The 20,711-nt window shown below is 34.4% G+C and overlaps 4 protein-coding genes and 1 non-coding gene across 7 annotated transcripts; 1 reads left to right on the top strand and 4 right to left on the bottom strand.

Annotated features, from left to right (window-relative positions):
• Positions 1–1,145: 1,145 nt before the first annotated feature.
• On the bottom strand, positions 1,146–1,277 carry LOC135152500 (small nucleolar RNA U19). Its single transcript, XR_010291675.1, has one exon. It is a non-coding gene; the product is annotated as a small nucleolar RNA U19 (small nucleolar RNA).
• A 3,974-nt stretch (positions 1,278–5,251) lies between these two features.
• On the top strand, positions 5,252–7,289 carry LOC108218744 (uncharacterized). Its single transcript, XM_064091076.1, has 5 exons — positions 5,252–5,389; positions 5,498–5,735; positions 5,831–6,125; positions 6,338–6,415; positions 6,893–7,289. Exons 2-5 carry the CDS (start codon positions 5,506–5,508, stop codon positions 6,947–6,949), a joined length of 660 nt encoding a protein of 219 aa, XP_063947146.1. The 5' UTR covers positions 5,252–5,389; positions 5,498–5,505; the 3' UTR covers positions 6,950–7,289.
• Positions 7,290–8,014: 725 nt separating this feature from the next.
• LOC108215816 (uncharacterized) lies at positions 8,015–11,740 on the bottom strand. The gene is made up of 13 exons (XM_017388398.2): positions 11,395–11,740; positions 11,249–11,305; positions 11,051–11,137; positions 10,639–10,737; positions 10,274–10,369; positions 10,029–10,094; positions 9,841–9,931; positions 9,514–9,581; positions 9,360–9,425; positions 9,035–9,085; positions 8,868–8,932; positions 8,509–8,579; positions 8,015–8,272 (listed from the first exon to the last, which is right to left on the bottom strand). The coding sequence occupies exons 1-12, from the start codon at positions 11,644–11,646 to the stop codon at positions 8,522–8,524; spliced, it is 1,056 nt and encodes a 351-aa protein (XP_017243887.1). The 5' UTR covers positions 11,647–11,740; the 3' UTR covers positions 8,015–8,272; positions 8,509–8,521.
• Positions 11,741–12,202: 462 nt separating this feature from the next.
• Positions 12,203–16,257, bottom strand: LOC108216331 (adenylyl-sulfate kinase 3). Of its 3 annotated transcripts, none has more exons than XM_017389069.2 (7): positions 16,099–16,257; positions 15,253–15,399; positions 14,145–14,294; positions 13,606–13,724; positions 13,426–13,510; positions 12,671–12,717; positions 12,203–12,555 (listed from the first exon to the last, which is right to left on the bottom strand). In XM_017389069.2, exons 2-7 carry the CDS (start codon positions 15,377–15,379, stop codon positions 12,457–12,459), a joined length of 627 nt encoding a protein of 208 aa, XP_017244558.1. In that variant the 5' UTR covers positions 15,380–15,399; positions 16,099–16,257; the 3' UTR covers positions 12,203–12,456. The 3 variants fall into 3 exon arrangements, with proteins under 3 accessions (XP_017244558.1, XP_017244559.1, XP_063948781.1); XM_017389070.2 differs by having other exon boundaries at positions 15,988–16,126; XM_064092711.1 differs by lacking the exon at positions 16,099–16,257 and adding an exon at positions 15,488–15,618.
• A 3,612-nt stretch (positions 16,258–19,869) lies between these two features.
• LOC108216795 (uncharacterized) lies at positions 19,870–20,470 on the bottom strand. Its single transcript, XM_017389634.2, has 2 exons — positions 20,163–20,470; positions 19,870–20,075 (listed from the first exon to the last, which is right to left on the bottom strand). The coding sequence occupies exons 1-2, from the start codon at positions 20,316–20,318 to the stop codon at positions 19,968–19,970; spliced, it is 264 nt and encodes an 87-aa protein (XP_017245123.1). The 5' UTR covers positions 20,319–20,470; the 3' UTR covers positions 19,870–19,967.
• Between the last annotated feature and the right edge of the window lie 241 nt (positions 20,471–20,711).

Genomic DNA, 20,711 nt, shown 5'->3' with positions numbered 1-20,711 from the left:
GCAACCGCAACATCATTGTTGGGTTTGGTTTCTATCAGTTCGATTTCGATTAAAAAAACGCATGAAAAAAAACAAAAATTATTATACATGAATAATTAGATCCATAATTAAATCGTAAACTTATGAACTGCATGTTCCAGATTAAGCTAATACTTGAACCATTGATCTCTCCTTCGAATGCAAACCACTTCATAGTTAATTGTGAGTATTAGTTTTTATTTTAATATTTAAATTTTTATATAAATTATAAATATTAAATAAGTATTATAATTATTTTAAAAACAGATCAGTTCGATTTTTTCAGGTTCCTAGCTATAACCGGTTCCTAGCTATAACCGGAACCACATAATCGGTTTCGGGTTTAAAATTTTCAGTTTCGGGTTGCAGTTCGGTTATATACGATTCAATTTATAGCGATTTTTGCGATTTCGATTTTGGATTTTTTCAGTTTTTTCTCACCCCTGCTAGGCCAGGGATGGAGGGAATATAACTTACCAACAAAATTTTAGATTTGATTCAGGGAAAACATAAAAAAAAATAAAATATTCATTTAGAGGTGCTCACACCAGCAATTCTTACCCCATGTTTAGGCGAACCATGTAGTTTCGTTTTTCATAATGTTGGTATTTTCATTTTTCATAATGTTGATTGCTTAGAGCTTATTTGTTTGGAGTTTTGGTGGTACAAGAATTTTGAGTTGGGAGTTAATAACACAAGAATATATGCCTGATACATCACAAGTAACAAACCATAAGCCATCACTGCAACAAAACCAGGGGCACATTATATTTACGGAGACCTAATCAAAAGAGACTAGCGAGCGGCTCTCTGCTCTTCACACGAGGCTCCGCAGCCACAAAACACACTTAAAACAGAAAATGTAATCTGAATCAATCATAACAAGAAATTCCATTTCTCGCCAGATAATAAAATCGATTCAGATCAGAAGATAAAAACCCAATCAAATCATAAGACCATCTACAAACAGATAGTCAAACGACAGACAGATTAAAAATCCCCTAAATTTATATACGCCCCTGTCTGAACCGGACAGTATGTTATGCATCACTGCAAAACCGTCCGATAATTTGAGGGCAAACCAATCAGCAACACAAAAACATATGAATAGGTAAGATGAATATGAAACATGTCTAAGGTTGCTTGGAGGAAGATTGATAACGGCAAATAATCCCCTCAAGAGACCTGAGTAACAAGACGCTGGTAATAAAACACTACCGCATCGACGTTTTAATATGTGCCTCCTAACTAAGCCATTTGAATATCATGATTCTCATTCATACGACTACTCTAAAGAGGCAGCAGCTTAAACAAATAAGATTCATCACAAACTATAATCACTTGTGAAAGAGAAATTCATTAATAGAGGAGATGGGAGAGAAGAACATGGATTTGTGTGAAGGTTTGTTTGGTTCGGCTGGATAATAAAAAGGCGTATTAGGGTTTCGTTTGCTGCCTTCTAGTTCAGTTTACTCTTTTGCCCTCTATTTTAGCCCAATTGTGTCACTGTTGGGCCTATTGGGTTATCAAAGTCAGCCTGGCCCAAGGGAATATTGAATCCAGGCTTGTGCTCAAAGAATCATGTTCTTGAATTAGAATTTTGCTAAAGATTAGTATTTGCACCAATAATCATATGAGCTGTAGGTGTCTCAAAACTCAGTATTACTTTTTTCATTTCCACCGAGCTTCGTAAAAATTGGGAACCATAAATTAACTAAATATTCAGAATAAATAGTAGAAATATTAATCAGATATTGAGATGACGTATGAATGATATTTAATTTATTATGTTAGTCCAGAAATATATAATGATTAATTTGATTCAATAAGGTGACTAATTCATGATTAAATAGAAATATATATAATAATTACTGGCTTGTCGTATAAAATAAAACGAGGGAAACAGATTAATAATTGAAATTCAGTTATTCAGTGTAAGAAGATTGTTATTGTAACCTTTATTATATAAAATCTGTGAAATGATATGAAAAAGAAATTATGTGGGTGTTTGGGTGGAGGTTTTAAGCCTCATTCTGGAATTATAAGTTAAAAGCATTTATTCGTACCATCTGTGTAAAAAGCCGAGAAGCACTTATAAAAAGTTAAGAATCCTAATTTTTGTTTCATAAATTCTTTTTTTCCCCAAATATTTTGATAATAATTAACTAACTTCTGAATTCTACTTATTTTTTTAATTTAAACAAAAAATACTTATTTTAAACTCACTCAAACGGTCATGTGTAAACAAATAAGTCACGAGTCGCTTGTAGAATTCAGAATAGTAGGTCGTTCTCCTGTCATGTATTTGAGTTTAAAATTTCACTCAGAATAGCATGCTACTGCAGTACTGCATGAAAATAGTATATACACAGCACTTAATTATTGGAAGGTCCAAGTTTTAGATAGCCCTAATATCACAGCCCAGCTCGCCTCCAACTAGAATCTTGTCCATATAAAATACAATTATTTTTAAAGAAAATGGCATGAAATATACACCACCATTATTGGCTGTAGCATATATTCGGCGTTATGATTTTGGTGGCAATGCTAAACTTTTGTAACCTCCAAGTTTTTCATGTGTTCATGTGCTGGCAATTCAAATAAAACTCAAGGTTTTGTTTTTGTCCCATAATTTATCAAAAAAGCGTCAAGTTGACGTACGTTGCAATAGCCTAGAGGTTGTATAAGCATTTTTGTGTTGGATACTTGCATCACTTAAAGCTTATGTAGCAATTTACGAATACTTGTGCTTGGATACGTTCATGTACGAAAATATATCGAAGTATAATAAGATACATTTAATGAAAACCAGTAAGAAACACAATGGAACAAGTACTTGCAAAAGAAACTGATGAAAAATGTCGTAATTAACTACAAAAGAATGATATCATCACATAACACCTTCCTCCCCAACAATACAAATCTGCCTCAAGCTCCACAACTCACAACCACCATCCCGTTACATCGTAGTATTGTACATATAAAACCAAAAAAAAAAAAAAAAAAAAACTTTAAACTATAAAAAAACAAAAAACAAAAAATCGTCACAGCTACAGATATCCAACCGAATACAAAGGAGTGTGATCAGAGGACGAAAGCGTAAACAACTGCAAGTACGGAGGCCAAAGCAGCTGGCACAGCAACAACGGAAGCATCTGAAGCAGGGCTCGGCGCCGGCGCATCCGCCGCCGCCACCAGCTGCACAGCAGCCATCATCATCACGACGGCGATAAAAATCATCTTCGTTGCCTCCATTGCTATTTCAAGTGAAACAAAAAGGAAGCAGAGGAAATATTTAAGCTAGAGAATAAAAGCAATACTACAAGTCTACAACAAATAAACAGAAAGTCGGTTATTTTATAAGCAGATGCGAGAGCCAAGAGGGGGGCTGCCCGTGCTGCCCGTAATGGACCACACGAGCCTTTTGTCTAGCTGTCTACTTTGGCTTTTGCAATTTCATCATTGCCCGGACTGCCCTTCTTTTGGACAGCCTATAATGAGGTGCCAAACAGCTGTCGCCAATGGTACAGTGTGGGCCCTCCACTCTGGTGATCTTTCTTAAGTCTTGAACAAACACCACACTTTGTGTTTTCAAAGTGGGCCCTGACGGTTATGTCCTTAGTTGGAAGCATGTTCTGAGGTTATATTGTGTGTTCCAGAGGATAGAAAAGTCTTTCACTGTGGTTTTGATATTTTAGTAGGTGAAGTTTCTAGTATGATTTTACTGGCCTCTTCTTTCTATTCTTTCAACTTATTCTCATGTTTTCTTGTTTTCTAAGATAGCATGATACATGCAAATTTGTTTTCACATAAATAATAAAAAAATGTAATGATGCTGTGTGAGCTGTTGTGTTGCCTCAGTTAAACCCAAGCTTTTCATGCTTGTTCTTTATATTTTCAACCTTTAGTTTTGGGTTCAAGTCCATTTATATAATTGTTCTTATCATGCGTATTTTAATTTATGAATATTAGGAATCTATGTTACATGATAACCTATAAAATTGTCTCATAAAATATATCGCTATATAAAACTTTTACTGTGTACTCCCTCCATCTCAAATTAGATGACCCCGTTGACTTTGGGCACACAATTTAAGATTCATTGACCGCATAGATACGTGACTTATTTTTAAAATTTTATTTTTGTAAATAAAAATTAAAATATGAAATTTTCATTTATAAAAGAAAAAATAAAAAAATAAATTTTGGAAGTAGACGGTCAATGCACCTAAAGTTACGTGCCCAAAGTCAACGGGAGCATCTAATTTGGGATGGAGGTAGTATTTCTAACTTGGAGCATTTAATATTTTTATTAAATGATATATTGTTAAATTAATGTTTATAATATTTTGTATGTAAACAATTATTTTTTTCATTTTTTAGAAGTTGAGGGCTCCTGCTCCTTAGGAGGTTCTTTCATGGACTCATAGGTGGAATCATTTTCTACAAGTTTAATACGGTAAGTAAATACAAATGACACCCTTTGGTTTATAAAAAAGGATATAACCCCTGTATCAACTTGGATCATTTCAAAACAAAACAAAACTTGGATAATTTCGATTTGGTCATTTTCGGAAAATTTGCATACATTGATTTCCTGTTAGGTTTGTTTCCTAATAAAATAAAAAACGTGGGTGTTGTTCGATTCTTTAAATCACACACAAAATTTAGGCATTAGTAGTTGTACTTAACTTTCAAACATGTGTTGTGACCAAAACAAAAAAACAATATCGAACATGTGTGTGTTTGTGTGGAGTTGTGGACTAGTGAAGATCGGCAAGCCCAAATTCAGATGATATAACAAAAAATGCTTCTTTCTAATTAGCAAAATGGGTTAATCACTTAACTGGGGGAATCCAGAGCTGATATCAGCACGCAGGACTAAAAAACGCAAATTTGTAAAGTGACCCAAAACTCGGATAAAATGAATGAAGTTTGGGCCCATTCAAAAAAGAGATACAGCCAATTGGGCCAGAAGTGAGACCCAAAATAACAGGTTCAACGAAACAAAATATTCACCGTTGATTGATTGTTTGATCCAACGGCTGATATCATCCCTCTTCGTGAATACAGAGAGTGAGAGATATATAAACAGGGGATGAGAAGAAAAAGGATTACACAGAAGAAAGAAGAAGATAACTCCCCCTCTCCATTATTTTTCATAATATCCAAACTGTTACAATTACAAACCCTTCAAGACCAGAGAGAGAGAGAGAGAGGAAGAGAGAGAGTTGTTTCCTCATCTCATCTACAAAAACACACACAAATTCCCTAGATAAACACACAAAACCTGCATATGCAAAATTTGACGTTTTGTGTTTAGCTAATAACATAACAGAAAGTCTTTGGATCTTGATGAAGCTCATTCATTGTAAGATTTCCTCATCTCTCTCTCCCTCCCTCTTGTACAATATCCACAGATCTTAACTACGTCAATACATATATAACTTGTAACTCTCTTTTATTTTTTGAAACAGAGAGAGAGACATGGAGAAAGGAGAAAAGAATGAAAGAACAGCTTGTAAATTAGCAGAAGCGGATTTATTCTTGAAGTGGGGAAACAGAAAAAGACTAAGATGTGTAAGAGTCAGAGACAGACCATCTCATCTCCCTTCCTCTTTCCCCGACGGCAGACTTCGCCGGAGAATCACGTCACGCTTCCTCACCTTCCCCGACACCAAACACACCTTCACTCAACAATCCACCCGTCTCACCAGGTACTAATTCGATCATAAAGATTCAATTTTTATTCATAAAGTTTCAATTTTTATTTTTTCTCAAGAATCTCGAAAGATAATTGTTTGATGTGCAGGAACTCTGAGGCGGCTACGCATCGATCGGAGAAGAGGAAGTTGTCGCCAGAGAAGGATGATAAGCATTATTCGACAAGAGGGTCTGGGTTGGGATTGGATGAAAAGGGAGAGAATGGGAAGATTGTTGCAGGAGAAAATGGCGGAGAGGAGAGTAAAAGTAAGGGGGCTGTTTGGCCTAAATTATACATAAGTTTATCAAGTAAAGAGAAAGAAGAGGACTTTATGGCTATGAAGGGGTGTAAGTTACCTCAGAGACCCAAGAAAAGGGCTAAGATGATTCAGAGGACTTTGCTTGTAAGTTGATTTCTGATTCCCTTGTCTTTAGATCTGATGGGCAAATTACAAATTTCCCAAAATTTCATAATCAAGATTGTGTGTTGTGTGCATGTGATGAAAAAGATGGCATCTTTGATCTGGGTTTTTCAAGAATGATTTGATCTAGTCTTGTGGTGGTCTTCTTGATTTCTTGAGTTTGAATTTTTTTTTATTGTTTTTGGATTGAGCAGTTGGTGAGTCCAGGAGCATGGTTAACTGATCTGTGTCAAGAAAGATACGAGGTGAGGGAGAAGAAGACTACTAAGAAGGTATGTATTGTAAGTTGTATACTTGTATATATATAATTATTTGGAGTATATCTCTACTCAAAAGATTGGTTTTTACATTTATACAAGAGAAGAAAGAAAATTAATTTAACTGGGTAGTTTTTTTAGATTCCATTTGTTGGTGGGTTTGGTCAATGGGTAACATGTTTCTGGTTGATTTTTTGGTTACTTTAAAATTTTCATCTAGCCTGCTGTATTGATATTCTTTACTGTTGCTTGTGCACAATCTTGGAGGATCATTTTTGTAATTTTAGATTTAAATGGAGTCAGATGAATGAAATCTCCTATTTACCCTTCATGTCTTCTTCCCTGGCTTACATCATGTTTGTGTGGTTTGTTTCGAAACTTAAGCAAGACAATTCAAACTGTATTTCTTCTCCGTTTTTTGGACTAATTTTTGAATGAGCAAGGTATCAAAGACGGGTTGTAAATGAAATGAATGTATTTGTGGTGGTGCAGAGAGCAAGAGGAGGTGGTTTGAAGGCGATGGGAAGCTTTGAAAGCGATTCAGAGTGAACTCAGAGAACCGTTAAAGCAGAAGCAGCAGCTGCTAAAGATGATCCTCTCCTCCCTTTTTTCTTCATACAATAGTTTTTGGTTAATTTGGTTTTGGGGTTGGTGGGGGGTTGCTGCCTGCTGATTTAATATAATTGAAGATGGTGAAGGGTTTGGTTGAGAAGAATGTGTAGTTTGAAGCATGTAGCAGCCAGATGAGGAAATGATAAGTATGTTGTCTCAAATCTTGATTTCATGTCACCGCCCTCAGTGGCTTCTAGTAGTATGGATGTAAATTAGCAGTAGCAGAATTAACAGCGCTTTAAATGATTCATCTCAGAATCCAATTTATTTCTTCTTATCTTCACACTTGCCACAGGTTTTCACTAATTGGGAATTTCAATTTTTTGCATATCAACCAAGGAATCTTTCGAGAGTGTGTATTGTTTGTCAAAAAAGATAAAGAGAGGAAAAACTGTGAAGCACTTTAGGTGTCATGTGTGTACGCAAGGTTGAACGAGAGGCAGAAAGGATTGACCAGCTTTATTGATCCGATAAATTTAGCAGGCAGAGCTGGATAATAATACTCCTGCACAATCACCAGCCGCATTTTTTGTTTTTTCTTTCCATTCCTTGTTCACTGCAACCTTTTCAATTGGTGATTAATTAATTTTTATTCCGGAATTATTAAACTAATTAAATTTTTGATTATTTAGTTAATTTTTAATTAATTCTTATTTCATGTTTTTACTGAATAAATTTAATTCCTGTCAATTTATAATACTTCATTATTATATTAATGATTTTCTATATATAATAAATTGTAAATATAAAAACTTTATTGGAACACATAAATTATTAGCTATTTTTCAAGAATAATTAAGTTCTCACTTATGAATAATAAGTACTCTCAACTAAAGTCAAACCAATCACTAAAATTTAACCACAAATATAAATTAAAAAAATCATTTCAAATTATTACTTACAAGTTACAATCAACGAATATCTTTTTTAAAATTAAACCAAACAACCCCAACATTTTCCTAGTATGTGTGTAAACAGAAAAACTGAACAGTGAAGATCAAATTTAGTACTAATATGAACTGGGAATTTAAAATAAATAAAAAGAGCTTTACATAATCACTCTAATTTTCAACAAATTTTTTATCTGTTGCTTAGTTCATGTGGGATTTATGCCTAAATACATTGCTTCCTCCGGCTCTTTTTCTTTTTACTAATAAAACCACAACCCATATGAAAGGCTTATTTGCAGTTTGTTTCACTGTTTGCATCTGTTCACGGCGCCAAAACAAGGGCAAGCAACATGCTGGTAGCTCCATTAACCTGCATAAAAGGGACTTCCATAATCTGTGACTAGCAATGAAATCAACAAATTCATTCTCATTGTTCAGCATATTTCACCTATCACAACAAATAATACAGTAATATCGTGACAGACAGATGTTGGCGTGCATATTGATAGCTTTCAATCTCTAAAAATTTGAACATCGAAAATATCCACACATCATAAACATAATTTGCAGAACTAAGTTGAGAACTTTCAAAACACAAGTCTTTACCTTTCTGCCATAATCAATTAACTGGATTTCTAGCTGTTTGAAGCATTTCAACTATGAGAGTCTTTACATCCCTGCAAAATTTTAGACAGGAAACTTTTAAGTATTACTAAACATTAATTTACTTAGGGCAATTGAACCATATATTTAATGTAGGTAAAGATTAAAATGAAAAATGCCCTGCAACCCATGTCAAAAACTCAACACTTGACTGGGCCAAAAACATGCAAAATTGCACAGAACTGCCAAGTCTGCACTTAGACACATATCCACGTTGTAAACTTCCGATAGGTCCGGTGACAAAGTATTCGTGTACTGTAACTTGTAAACTTCGGACAATCATTCAGTAGCTGCATACTCACTTTCTATCTACTGCACGTCGAGGGAAAGGTATTCGAAGCTTGAGGGTAGATCCTTTATAGCCAGCCTAGAATAAACAACATTGTCAACTCCACAAATGCAAATATAGTAGATATAATAAGATATAATGAAAAATAGGATGACTCAATAGATTGTTATTTAGTATCACCTTAACGTTGAAACCAAGACTGTCCAAATCCAAAATATCAGCAAAGTCCACCTGGAGATAAAAAGATTACATACTACCCTGATGTGTAAATATTATTCATAAACTTCTGATTAAAATAATGCATTAATCTTCATAGAAGCACATGCATATAGCAAAAAGAAACAACACATGCCAGTCAAGTTTTTTCCATTCGTAGTAATCACAGTAAAAAAAATTAGCTTGCTAAAGGAAAGAACTAAACAAATACACACAAACACACTTCTCATAGTCAATACAAATTCAACACGTAGATCTTAAGTTTAAAGAAATTATAAACTTATGTTACCGGGATGGATAATGAGTGTTGCACAATAAGCTTCGTATCTTCTCCATGATCTTTGTTCATGTGAGACTGAAAGTGAAAAAAAATGCTTCAACATAGGACTATATAACACTAACTTTACAACAAAAGGAATGTACACAAAATATTAGGAATTTACCGCCACAGGCTTTGAGAACTGATATATTGGATCCACTTTTGCCTCTCTGAATTCCTCTTGGTCAAACTCTGCAAGTAGTTTAAGAGAAATACAATCATGACAGAGAAAGCAAAAATTGATGAATGACTACGTAGAATACTAATTATCCAATTAAACTGCAATAAAAGAGAGCAACTGTGCAACTACTGCCACTTAATAATAGGACAAGGAATCCAGATCTTCCAAATTCAGCACAACATCAAAAATGATATTGCATAAAAAATTGAAATAAAGAAAATGAAAAACAAGATGGATTAACTGAAGATTAAAATTGCTGAGTATACGAACCTCCGGAACCCAGTAGAGCTGTAGCAACCCCTGATACAAAACGTACAACTTTTGGTTCAATGCGCAGAAATTGGAAGTCTCCAAAGTCAACCTTCAACATGGTTTGTCGCATTATTTATCTAAATTAATTTTAAAAAATCAAGATAATACAATGGAATATTAACAATCTATAAGGTAAGCAATTATACCCAGAAAGCATCAGGGTGTCTTGCCAAGTAAGCAGCACGAATAGCTTCTTTTTCTCCTTCGGGAACCTATAGGGTAGAGATCACGACCAGTCCACTAACGGTCAGATATGATTTTTGACTGGACATAATTCCAAATGTACTGAGAAAAGTACCAGAACTAGGGAGTTATGCTTTCCCAAAATTAATTTTAAAAAATCCCATCAAATCTCAAAAGAAAGCATACTATTGTAAGGACTACAACTTACAGAAACAGCGTCTCCGTGCACGGTTATTACCAAATCAGTCCTATCCTCAGGGTCTTTAGGTACAAGTAGTGAGCACTTGGGATTGGCTAAGAGGTCCTGCAAAAAGTAACTGCCAATTAAACTTGTAAATTCAAGAACAATATGCACACACATGTAGAAGGCCATAGATACAGACATGTAAATGAAGAGCAAAATTAAATAAAATTTTGTCTATATTCTAAAGAGGATTTCTTTGTCTTTATTTGCAATACGGTAGTAAATACGATACCCATTACCCAGGCACTTTGTATATGTTCAGAGGCTTCTCTGTTTTAGATCTCCTCAAAGGATTGTTTAGTACCTAAATTTATAATAATGAATCATACCTTGGTATGAACTGCCAAGCTGCTCACGGCCAATATGGGAGATCCATTAGCGTCACAAGCAAAGTCAACCATTGAGCCTGATGGATAACCCTCATGCTTCTGCCATAGATATAAGATAGCAAAGGTCAAACAAATTGTGAAACAAGAGGCAATAATATTAGTCACATTATCGCATACTACATAAGTGTAAAGGGAAACAATAAACATTCTACTGCCCAATTATAGCTACCGATGTAGTTATATTGTTCTCATTGTTAATATTATTTAAGCATATAGGCTGCCAAGATAGCATGACCATAGCCTCAATTGACGACAAGTTATGTTGTATTAACGCGCAGATACAAAATACATACATATTTATCATCATATATGATCACAGAAGACGAAAACGAGAAGAGGATTAATAGAGTACCTGAGAGAAAGTAGAAAGCATAGCGCGAACACTGTTATCGAGAACAGTCCTAATTTCCTCAACAGGAGGAAGCCTGGCAGCCTTTTCCTGCAATCAGAATTTAAACACACAAAAATCAAACACCATACAGCCAAACAAATAATAGCAAGTATCCACAGAAAACAACACATAAACAAACACAAAGGCGAAAAGGAAGACCTGGTGAGCCTGAATGAGCTGAAAACCATTAAGATCATTACTAGAAGTGGATTCATCCTAATCATATCACAACACAAACAATAATCAATATTAATCAAATTAATAGTGATTAATAACAATAAGAACAGGAATTTCTATATATATACCTGAGTAGCGGATTGAGTAGAAGAAGCCATGGAGAGAAACGGGGAGATTGTACGACGAATTGGTGAAAAAATTGGAAACGAGGGTTTGGTGGAAAATGGGGAAGAAATATTAAAGTTGGCATAATTAAATTTATTAAAATTGGTGGCGTAATTAGAATTAAAAATGAATTTATTTGAGAGAGAGGGTGGGCTCAGAGAAGAAGCACAACAGATGCGTAGAGAAGAAGCAGCTGGGCTCAGTAGCGTCTTCATTCTTTCGTCTTACTCCTCTTCGCTGCTCTGCTCAGCTCACAAGTGTCTGCCTTTTTTCTTTGTTTCTTTTCTGTTTTGTGTACTACCAGCACCAGAGGCAGAGGAGTAGATTAAAAATAAGTGAATATAAATTATTTAACAAATAATATTATTCCGAATTTATCTGAAATATTTTTGTTCCCGTAAATTGATTTTGTTTATGTATTTATATTCAAATATTTTTGGGGAAAGGAAGTACTTTTACTGAAATTTATTATAAAAACATTTTCCATGGTGTGTTGGAATATATTTATATAATTTTAAAAACTTAATTAAATAATTACAAAATTATCATCAATTTTATATTACCTATATAACTCTCGTAAATAATTGCTAGGTGCTTTTACTTTGTGCAATTTTTCATGTCTTGTCGATAATAGTTTCGAAATGAAATGTTTGGAAATACTTGTCCAAAGATGACAGAACTAAGCATAATAATTCTGCACTCGACTTGCGCATGGACATGCTTATAAGCAAAGATAGATTGAAAAGCAAAATATGTATAAACATAAGGAAATTGAGAAGCAAACTTTTATATCTGGATTGTTCTGTCACATGAAGATGATTGAGTCGAGCTGAAGCTTTTTTTTCAACAAGGAACAGACATGTATAACTATAGCTTTGTTTTACCATGGCATGTAGAGCCATCAACTAAGATAACTACTAGAGTTGCAGTACTACTAGAGATTTTAACTTTTCCATTATAGAGAAAGTATATATACAGATTTTCATAACCAACAGAAGGATGAAATTTCCGATGAGGATTGATTACTAAGCTTGCAGGAATCCTTTCTGGTCTAGGTATGAAACTACTTGTACAGCCATCTCAGACGGTGCAGGGCAAACTCCATCTTTCTGTTTTATTTCAATCTGGAAAATAGCAGAAAATCTCTTAGTTAAAAAAACTGTTTTTGTCATGATCTGTGTCTCTTAAATAGAATAGCTTGCTAGATAACTTGAGATGTAATAATATATAAATACGCACCTCACAATTCAGTGGTGGTTCATAAGGATCATCTATCCCAGTAAAACCTGCAGTGCAACAAAACCATCAATTATAATTATATACCGTTAACTTTCTATGTTATGGAAACTCGAGGAAAATAAATAAAAAAGATTGTGAAGCACCAGGAAACAACTTTGATTTATTCATCCAAAAAGAATAAAATATATTGGTTGTAAGGGGAAACACGGTTCAGCAAAAAAAATTGAGCTTGGCATTTCTTCCATGCCTAGTCACATCAACTTGCCTCTACCACTACCAAGGATAAAACAAATGGAATCCAAATCTGCACTTATATCATGGCCAATAGAGGGTTTTTCCTACTAATTGTTCATCAGTAACATTTTTTGGACTTTCAATTTAAGGCAGTAGATGACACGGCAGTTTCTATCTCTCCTGATGCAGATTACAGGTCAAATTACTGTCCTCAAATGCAATTCCTTTTCCTTTGCAGCAGAACCCTTTAGCATAAGGACCGTCTACTATCAGAAATCCAATTGACAACACTCCTACAGGTCACCCTCTTGGCTATATTCCTTTCCCTTTGCAGAAGAACCCATTAGCAAAATCCAATTAATGACACTCTTACATGTCACCCTGTTAGCCATTTTCTATTATCTTTGGTCCTCTATTTCAAATTATATGGTATGTTCTATTATCAAAACATTATATAACAAATTTAGAATGGATACTTTAACACATTGATTACTGAAAAAAAAAATGGTTTTCAGCTGGACCTTTTATCTTTCCAGCACGTGCAAGCTTGTAGAGACCTTTAGGGTCTCTTCCTTCACATACTTCAAGAGGCATGTTCATGAAAACCTGCAATAAGATAAACTAAGTATGCCTATTCCCCTAATACATTCAAACATGAAACAACCCTGCATAAGTGAAATGTGTAGCTTAAGAATGCTTGCCTCAACAAAATTAGGATCTTGCAACATTGCACGACATGCATCACGGTCATCTCTGTATGGAGATATGAGACTCGCGATGCATATCAGTCCAGCATCTGCAAAGAGCTTTGCAACTTCACCTGAATGGATGACAAATAAACGCAAGGAAGAGGATAAAAAACAAGATCAGATGATGCATAAAGTAAATAATACTAGAAGGTCAGTACAGATCGCAGGCACGGATCTTGTATTCTCTTCCCTTATTATGAGGTACTGTAATTTAAAGGTCTAGACACTAGAATGGCTGTACAGCTCAGATATATCGACGGTAATCAAAAGAAGCCCCTATATATCTATCAGCATTGGCCATTTGCATTTAAATTATCACTTATTGCATCCTCTACATTCCTAAACCCATTTGTAACAATAGCATGAAATTGATAACTAGATAGTAGATACAATTGCGCATTTGGTAGAATAACTGAATGAAAAACTAAACTTCCTTGTAACCTCAACTGCAAGATGAGCTCTTACTGGCAAACAAGATACTTATTACTTACCAACCCTGCGTATATTTTCAGTTCGGTCTTCTGGCTTAAAACCAAGATTCTTGTTTAATCCATGCCTAACATTGTCTCCGTCAAGAATGTATGAGAGCTTACCCTTGGAGTGCAATTCCCTGTCCAATGAGCATGCAAGAGTACTTTTACCTGAAAACAGGCGAGGATTTGTATCAAGAGTTCATATGTACTAAGAAATTTGCTACTGTAATTTGAACTGCAATCCTTATGCAGTCTGCTCGACTATCATATGGTAGTAAAAGTAGTACTCCCTCCGTCCCAATTTATTTGTCTTGTTTGACTTTTTGTGGTCAAATTGAACAAACTTTGTGGGACGGAGGGAGTAACTTTTAGGCTTCAAGTCAACTTTTTAACTTTTTCAAACATTTTTGTTTAAACTTGGCAACTTTTGTTTAACTTTTTGAAACACTTGCACAGTCAAGATGTCAACTAGCCAGTTGCTTGGCAACAAGCAGTGCAGGGGAACAGGGATACCAAAACTTGCTATCTATCATATTCTGCTGAGTGCTGAAGCATGATACCTTCTTGGGCCAATTTCAGCTATATCTCAATATTAAAATAGCAGATATAGAATATGTAACGTGTGAGGAGATCTAATATAATTGTAACTTGTAAGCTAGTCAACACAGAGCATAGCCTGCAGGTCTGCCAATGGACTCAAGGTTTTGCCATAGCAAAAACATGTAAACAATGCAGAGCTAGGAGTAAAGCAACAACAGTTATAAGTAAAAATATAAAAGAAATAAAAATAGCAACTACAGTCTACATGAAATCGGTTGAGGACTTCTAGATTTTCTGATATTGTTCGACAATTTACCAACACTGTTTGTAATAATAAAAAAATGATGCTTACAATACTGCGAAAGGGGAGGGGGGTTGGAGGTATCTGAAAACTCCTTTTTAAAGAGTAACTTCCATAACTGAACTCGGGTTACTTAAATCATTGAAATTCAAGATTTTAACACTTCATAATGAGTGTAGTCACAGCAATCAGCCTCCACAAGACAATGAAATCTAATCATAACAAGCAACAAACATGTAAATTGTAGAGGACGAGTCGGGGTTGAGAAACTTTATGTCTACAAACCTGATCCACTAAGACCCGTAATCCAGACAACACAACCCTGCTGGTTAAGTAACTTTTGTCGATCTACCTTCCCAACTGGGCATTCATGCCAGAAAATATTTGAACTGCCTGTCGCAGACATCATCATAAATGGTAGTCTTCTCTTTCCTACACAAGCAAAGAGATGTAATATTCAAAAATTTTAACACCAACAGGCCAATTAGGCAAACCACATTATTAATTCTTATATAAAAACCTCTGCAAGCTTTCCTAATTCCTGCCGACTAGATTTCCAATGTCAAGCTATATAAACACAATGAAACAAGCTTGCATAGCCACTAACATAATATGACAGCATCAATTCATCATTATAATTGTACATGACACATATCCAATTTGTTTTAACAATGGCAAAAAATGCTTAATGCTTCCAATATCGAGTAATTGTGAAATCTTATAATCAATACAAAAACCGTCCGAAAAACAACCCACTAACCGATGCTTAAAATAAATTAGTTTCAAAAAACCAATATACATAGATTCACATATATTCCTTGGGATCCTTTGCATAACTGAATAAAAAACTTAATTGATGTTAAAAGTCTTCCACAAAATCATAAAAAATCTCTCGTCAATACAATGCACGAAAGATCTTAAGATAAAAAAGAGACCAAATCAAACACAAGAAGCAACATTGATAAACATATAAAAGGTTCAGTTAAGAATACGAGAGATTGGAATATTCAACAACATTACCTCAGAAATAATCTCATAAAAAAGATGAAGGAACTACATGTAACAACAAAACATGAAGGTGAATCTATTTGTATATTATATGTAGAGACGGCAGAGGCGTTACGTTCTTACCTGTTTATGGTTTTGTGATGAATGTGGACGGTGTTGTGTGCTTAATGAATCTTCTTCCTTTTTGGTGTTTGTATGTGTAATTAGATTTTATCAAGGACGCCCCTTATTAAGGAAGAAGTCAAGGATTGGTCCAAAATAAGTCTGTTTCACTCGTTTATTAACTCCTTATTGGACCTAGAGTGTGTTTTCTGCAATTTTCGGGAGGACGGACATGGACCTGTCAACGGTTCTCGTTGAATAACTTTATCGGGACTCGGGAGTTTTGAGTTTCTTATTCATGTTCTCCCTCGAATTTCCTTTTACTTCTTATAATCATAATTATGTTTTCAATTAATAAAATAATATCCTTAATTTTCAGTTAATAATAGATTGATTTGACTCTAAAAATTTAAGGGGTCGGGTTAAGCTGGTATGGGTTTGAGATATCATATCTAATATCATGTGTTTGGTTGAGTGCTGGAATCAATATATACAATTTTTGTAAAAAATAAGTTATTAATTTATATTAGTTAAAAATATTAATAAAATTATTATTGTCATATATTTTTGCATCATTGATTTAATTTTGTATCAAATATTAATATTTTATTACTTAAATAGAAACAATAAGAAATAAAAAATAAATGCATCTCATACCCACCTCCCCACTTGGGTATCAAAAACCCATACCTTGGGGGTTTAAGGTATGGGTTTCAGATTCTGTTTTTTCCAACCAAAAATCAGGTATGGGTTTGGAATGGACAAACCCCATACCTGATTCCAGAAACCCATGAACCAAACGACCCCTAAAGAATTTGTCTAGTGTGTGCTCATGCTAAACGCGGAATTTGATATGAGGTTTTGATCGGTGTGGTTGTTGTATTTGCAGGGGAGTTCATCATTATTAAGATATGAGAGTCAATCAAGACCTCCCAAACTTGTAAAATTCCGTGCTTAGCATATGCTCGTGGACACACAATAGAATAACCGAAATTTAAAATATGGTATAAATTGAAAACACGTGTTGTAGTTGTCGCTTGAAAAAACAAATATTCCTTGATAATTGTGTTTCACTAGTTTCAAAACAGTTTCTAACACTTTTACAAAATATATCTTCATATCTATTTATTGATTAATGCTATAAGAAGAAGTCGTTTAGATACATGCATTTCATTTGAGATAATGGATTTCAAATTGATAGAATTTGAGCTGTCATTTCAAATTCTCAAATTTATATTATAATTTCAATATCTGAATTTCAAATAAAATCCAAATACAGATTCCCAAACAGTTTATTTGATCAAATTCTGGATTTGAAATGAAATCCAGATTTCCAAACAGTCCATTAGTTCAATTCAATTGATGCAATTATGAGTAGTTAAGAAAATAAATCATTTGATTAACATTTTTTTAAGGATGTGTGTTTATTTTAAAAATGACAATTATGCGCATATAAAATTTTTTGTTTTGAAAAAAATTCAAATATAAAATTGTATATAATATTAATCAAACCGCACAAACTCCGTCCGTCATAATGTGAAATTATTATAGTTCAATATATTTATCTAATGGAACGATAAGAATCTCTTGTCGGGGTCGTTTGGTTCGAGCAGTGGTATCGGGTTGGAATGAGGAATCGGGTTAAGCTGGTATGGGTTTGAGGTATCATATCTGATATCATATGTCTGGTTGAGTGCTGGAATCAATATATATATAATTTTTATAAAAAATAAGTTATTAATATATATTAATTAAAAATATTAATAAAATTATTATTGTCATATATTTTTGCATCATTGATTTAATTTTGTATCAAACATTAATATTTCATTACTTAAAGAGAGGAAAAAAAAATAAAAAATGAATATAGCTCATACCCCCATCTCATACCCACCTCCCCACTTGGGTATAAAAACCCATACCTTGGGGGTTTAAGGTATGGGTTTCAGATTTTATTTTTCTCAACCAAACACCAGGTATGGGTTTGATATGGACAAACCCCATACCTCATTCCAGAAACCCACGAACCAAACGACCCCGTATTGCGTCAAAATCAATTACTTGTATGAAAAAATGATTTTCAGAAAAAGTATCGAGAATAACGTATCAAATATCTGTTATTAAAATATTCATTGTGTGGTTTACATGTCCACAAGAGTCAAAAAAATTGGGAAGACTTTTGAGTTAACTAGTATTTTCCCCTTTCTCTTGTTTTTGCTTTTTATAACTTTGAAGTAGCGGCGTAAAGTGACCATCTCATTCCCAGTTTCCCACAGCAGTTTTATGTTTAGGCAAAACAATCCTTATCTCCGTTTGTTGATGCTTTTATGGTTTATTTTCATCACACCTCATTTAGGTCAATTCAGTGATGTCCGCTGAGCTGTGGAGGTGTTTAAAAGCAATGTGTAGCAGGTTTTTTTGTATGATCCAAGCATCTGATTCCCATAGCAGGTTTATTGCCTGATTTCAACTGCCCTAGTTTGAATGTTTTAGCTGGCTGTTTTCTTTGGAAAAGGAAAGTTCAAAAACAATGTGAATGTGGTGCTTAATTGTCAAATTTTACGACCAGGATGGTTGAGACTCAATTTGTATTACAATTTACAATCAGTGGTCACCACCTCATACAGATATCCAAGACGACTCCTTCTCATGTATATGATGCTTAAGCAGTGGTTAAATACTTGCATTTTCATAATTTGCTAAAATAACTGAGATGTATGTCAACGAGCGGCATCATTCAATTTTTGCACCTGTTTCACGAGGAACTTGAGTGTGTCACAGGAAACTCTATATTGGACGAAAGTTTGATGTATTAATTCAGTCAAATGTGTTTTTATCACTGGCACAAAGATGCAGCTGCAAGTCAATGTGACAATAATCTAATTTGACGGAGACGGACTGATACTACCAGATCCTGGAGATGTAATTGGGATTTTGAAGATGGGATTGTGTATGTAAGTGTGATGATCTGAGGCAAAGAATGCAGCCTGGGAAATGTTAGAGTGGACAAGTGAATCAAAGCTATGAAGAAATAACTTCTTGTGATGAGAGAGGATCCTTCAGTTAAGCTGCAAGCTGGTCTATGCTAAGACATGAAATATGCCGCTTTCTATTCTACTGCCACTTGCTCCTCTTCTCAAGGCTTTCAGATTTGTGAGGCTATCAGAATTCTATCCTTGTAATATTGTTCTTGGAAGATTCAGGACCGTGTACATATAAGTACAATCTCATTTGGAATTTATGTAGATGTTCTGATTCTTCTTTTCCATGTAATCTGAATCAAGATTAGATTATTATCACATACAACGCTCCATTCAGTTAGAGTAACCGTGCTAAGAATCGGAGATTATAATTACATAAGACACAAGTAGAAGGGGCCTCAGTCGGAAAAATCATCTTGTCCATTAGAATAGCAGATTATAATCACATATCACATATTCACATAAAACACAAGCAGAAGGGGGGCTCAGTCGGAAAAATCATCTAGTTCATAAATCTAACTAGAACAGCTCATATATTATGCTCTGGTTCTGAATCTTTAAATGAGAGACAACATATCTTATCATCTTATCAAGAATTCAAGATTACAAGCAGAGATGTTTTGGACTATCAGGTTTTAACAATTCCAGAAGGTACTGCAAATGTTGCTACTTGATACTAAAATCCATGGCTGTAAATTAAACAGAGTAAAATTGCCAGTTTTCGCCAAAACCATCATGTTTAATTGTATTTTGTATAAATTATCAAGTAATCAGTCCCCCTAATTCAAAAGAGGGTTAAATAAAAACAGAGTTTTTCGCGAAAACCATCATGTTCAATTGTATATGTTCATACAGAAATAGTGTTCATTCACTTTCTCAGTGGTACAACAATCAGGTTGATATCACCTTCTAATTACAAGTCTCCACTTTATCAATTTTGTTGATATCTCTCAGATTCTTCCACAGATATCTTCCGCTAGCCATATCCACAAATACCCAGAACCCATTCTGCATCATCTGAAACCCAAAATTCATAATCAAACATTAAACAAGAACAAATTATAAAACCAGACTAAATAATTATGCAAAACTGACGATTAATACCTTGAAAAGATTGGTTTTTTGTTTATCTTTTGCAATAAAATTTTCACCCCTCACATCATCTGCATCGATATCCGGGGCAGATCGGACGGTCCTCCAGGCCATATAACCGGCCAATAAAGCGGAGAAAAACACCAAGATGAATCTCATCGGACACATTTTCAACAATATCAGAGATCCCGGAGCTTGAATTTTCTTTTTCAATAGATGAATTGATGCTGTTGTTCCCTGTAAATATATCGTGATGGCTCAATGTGAGAAAAATACAAGTGGGAGATTTGTTTTGTAATTTATGTAATGTGCATTTTAGAAGAAGCGCAATAGTACTATAATAGTAACAAAAGCATGAAACAAGTGGAATATATTGGAAAACGCGTGTGTTGAGTTTGTTCAAGATTTACAAAGTCAATGGGGGTGGGTTGAGTTGTGTCACCAACTACTTCATCATCATTTAACGGAGAGAGCGGAAGATATGGCGTTGCGATAACCGAATTCTGGAAGGTCAATTCATAAATTTTTGTGGACGTTGAATGTGATGAATATAGTAGAGGA

This window comes from Daucus carota, chromosome 4 (assembly GCF_001625215.2).
Source record: "Daucus carota subsp. sativus chromosome 4, DH1 v3.0, whole genome shotgun sequence".
NCBI classification, from domain to species: Eukaryota; Viridiplantae; Streptophyta; class Magnoliopsida; order Apiales; family Apiaceae; genus Daucus; species Daucus carota.
This window is presented reverse-complemented; position numbering and strand designations above follow the sequence as displayed.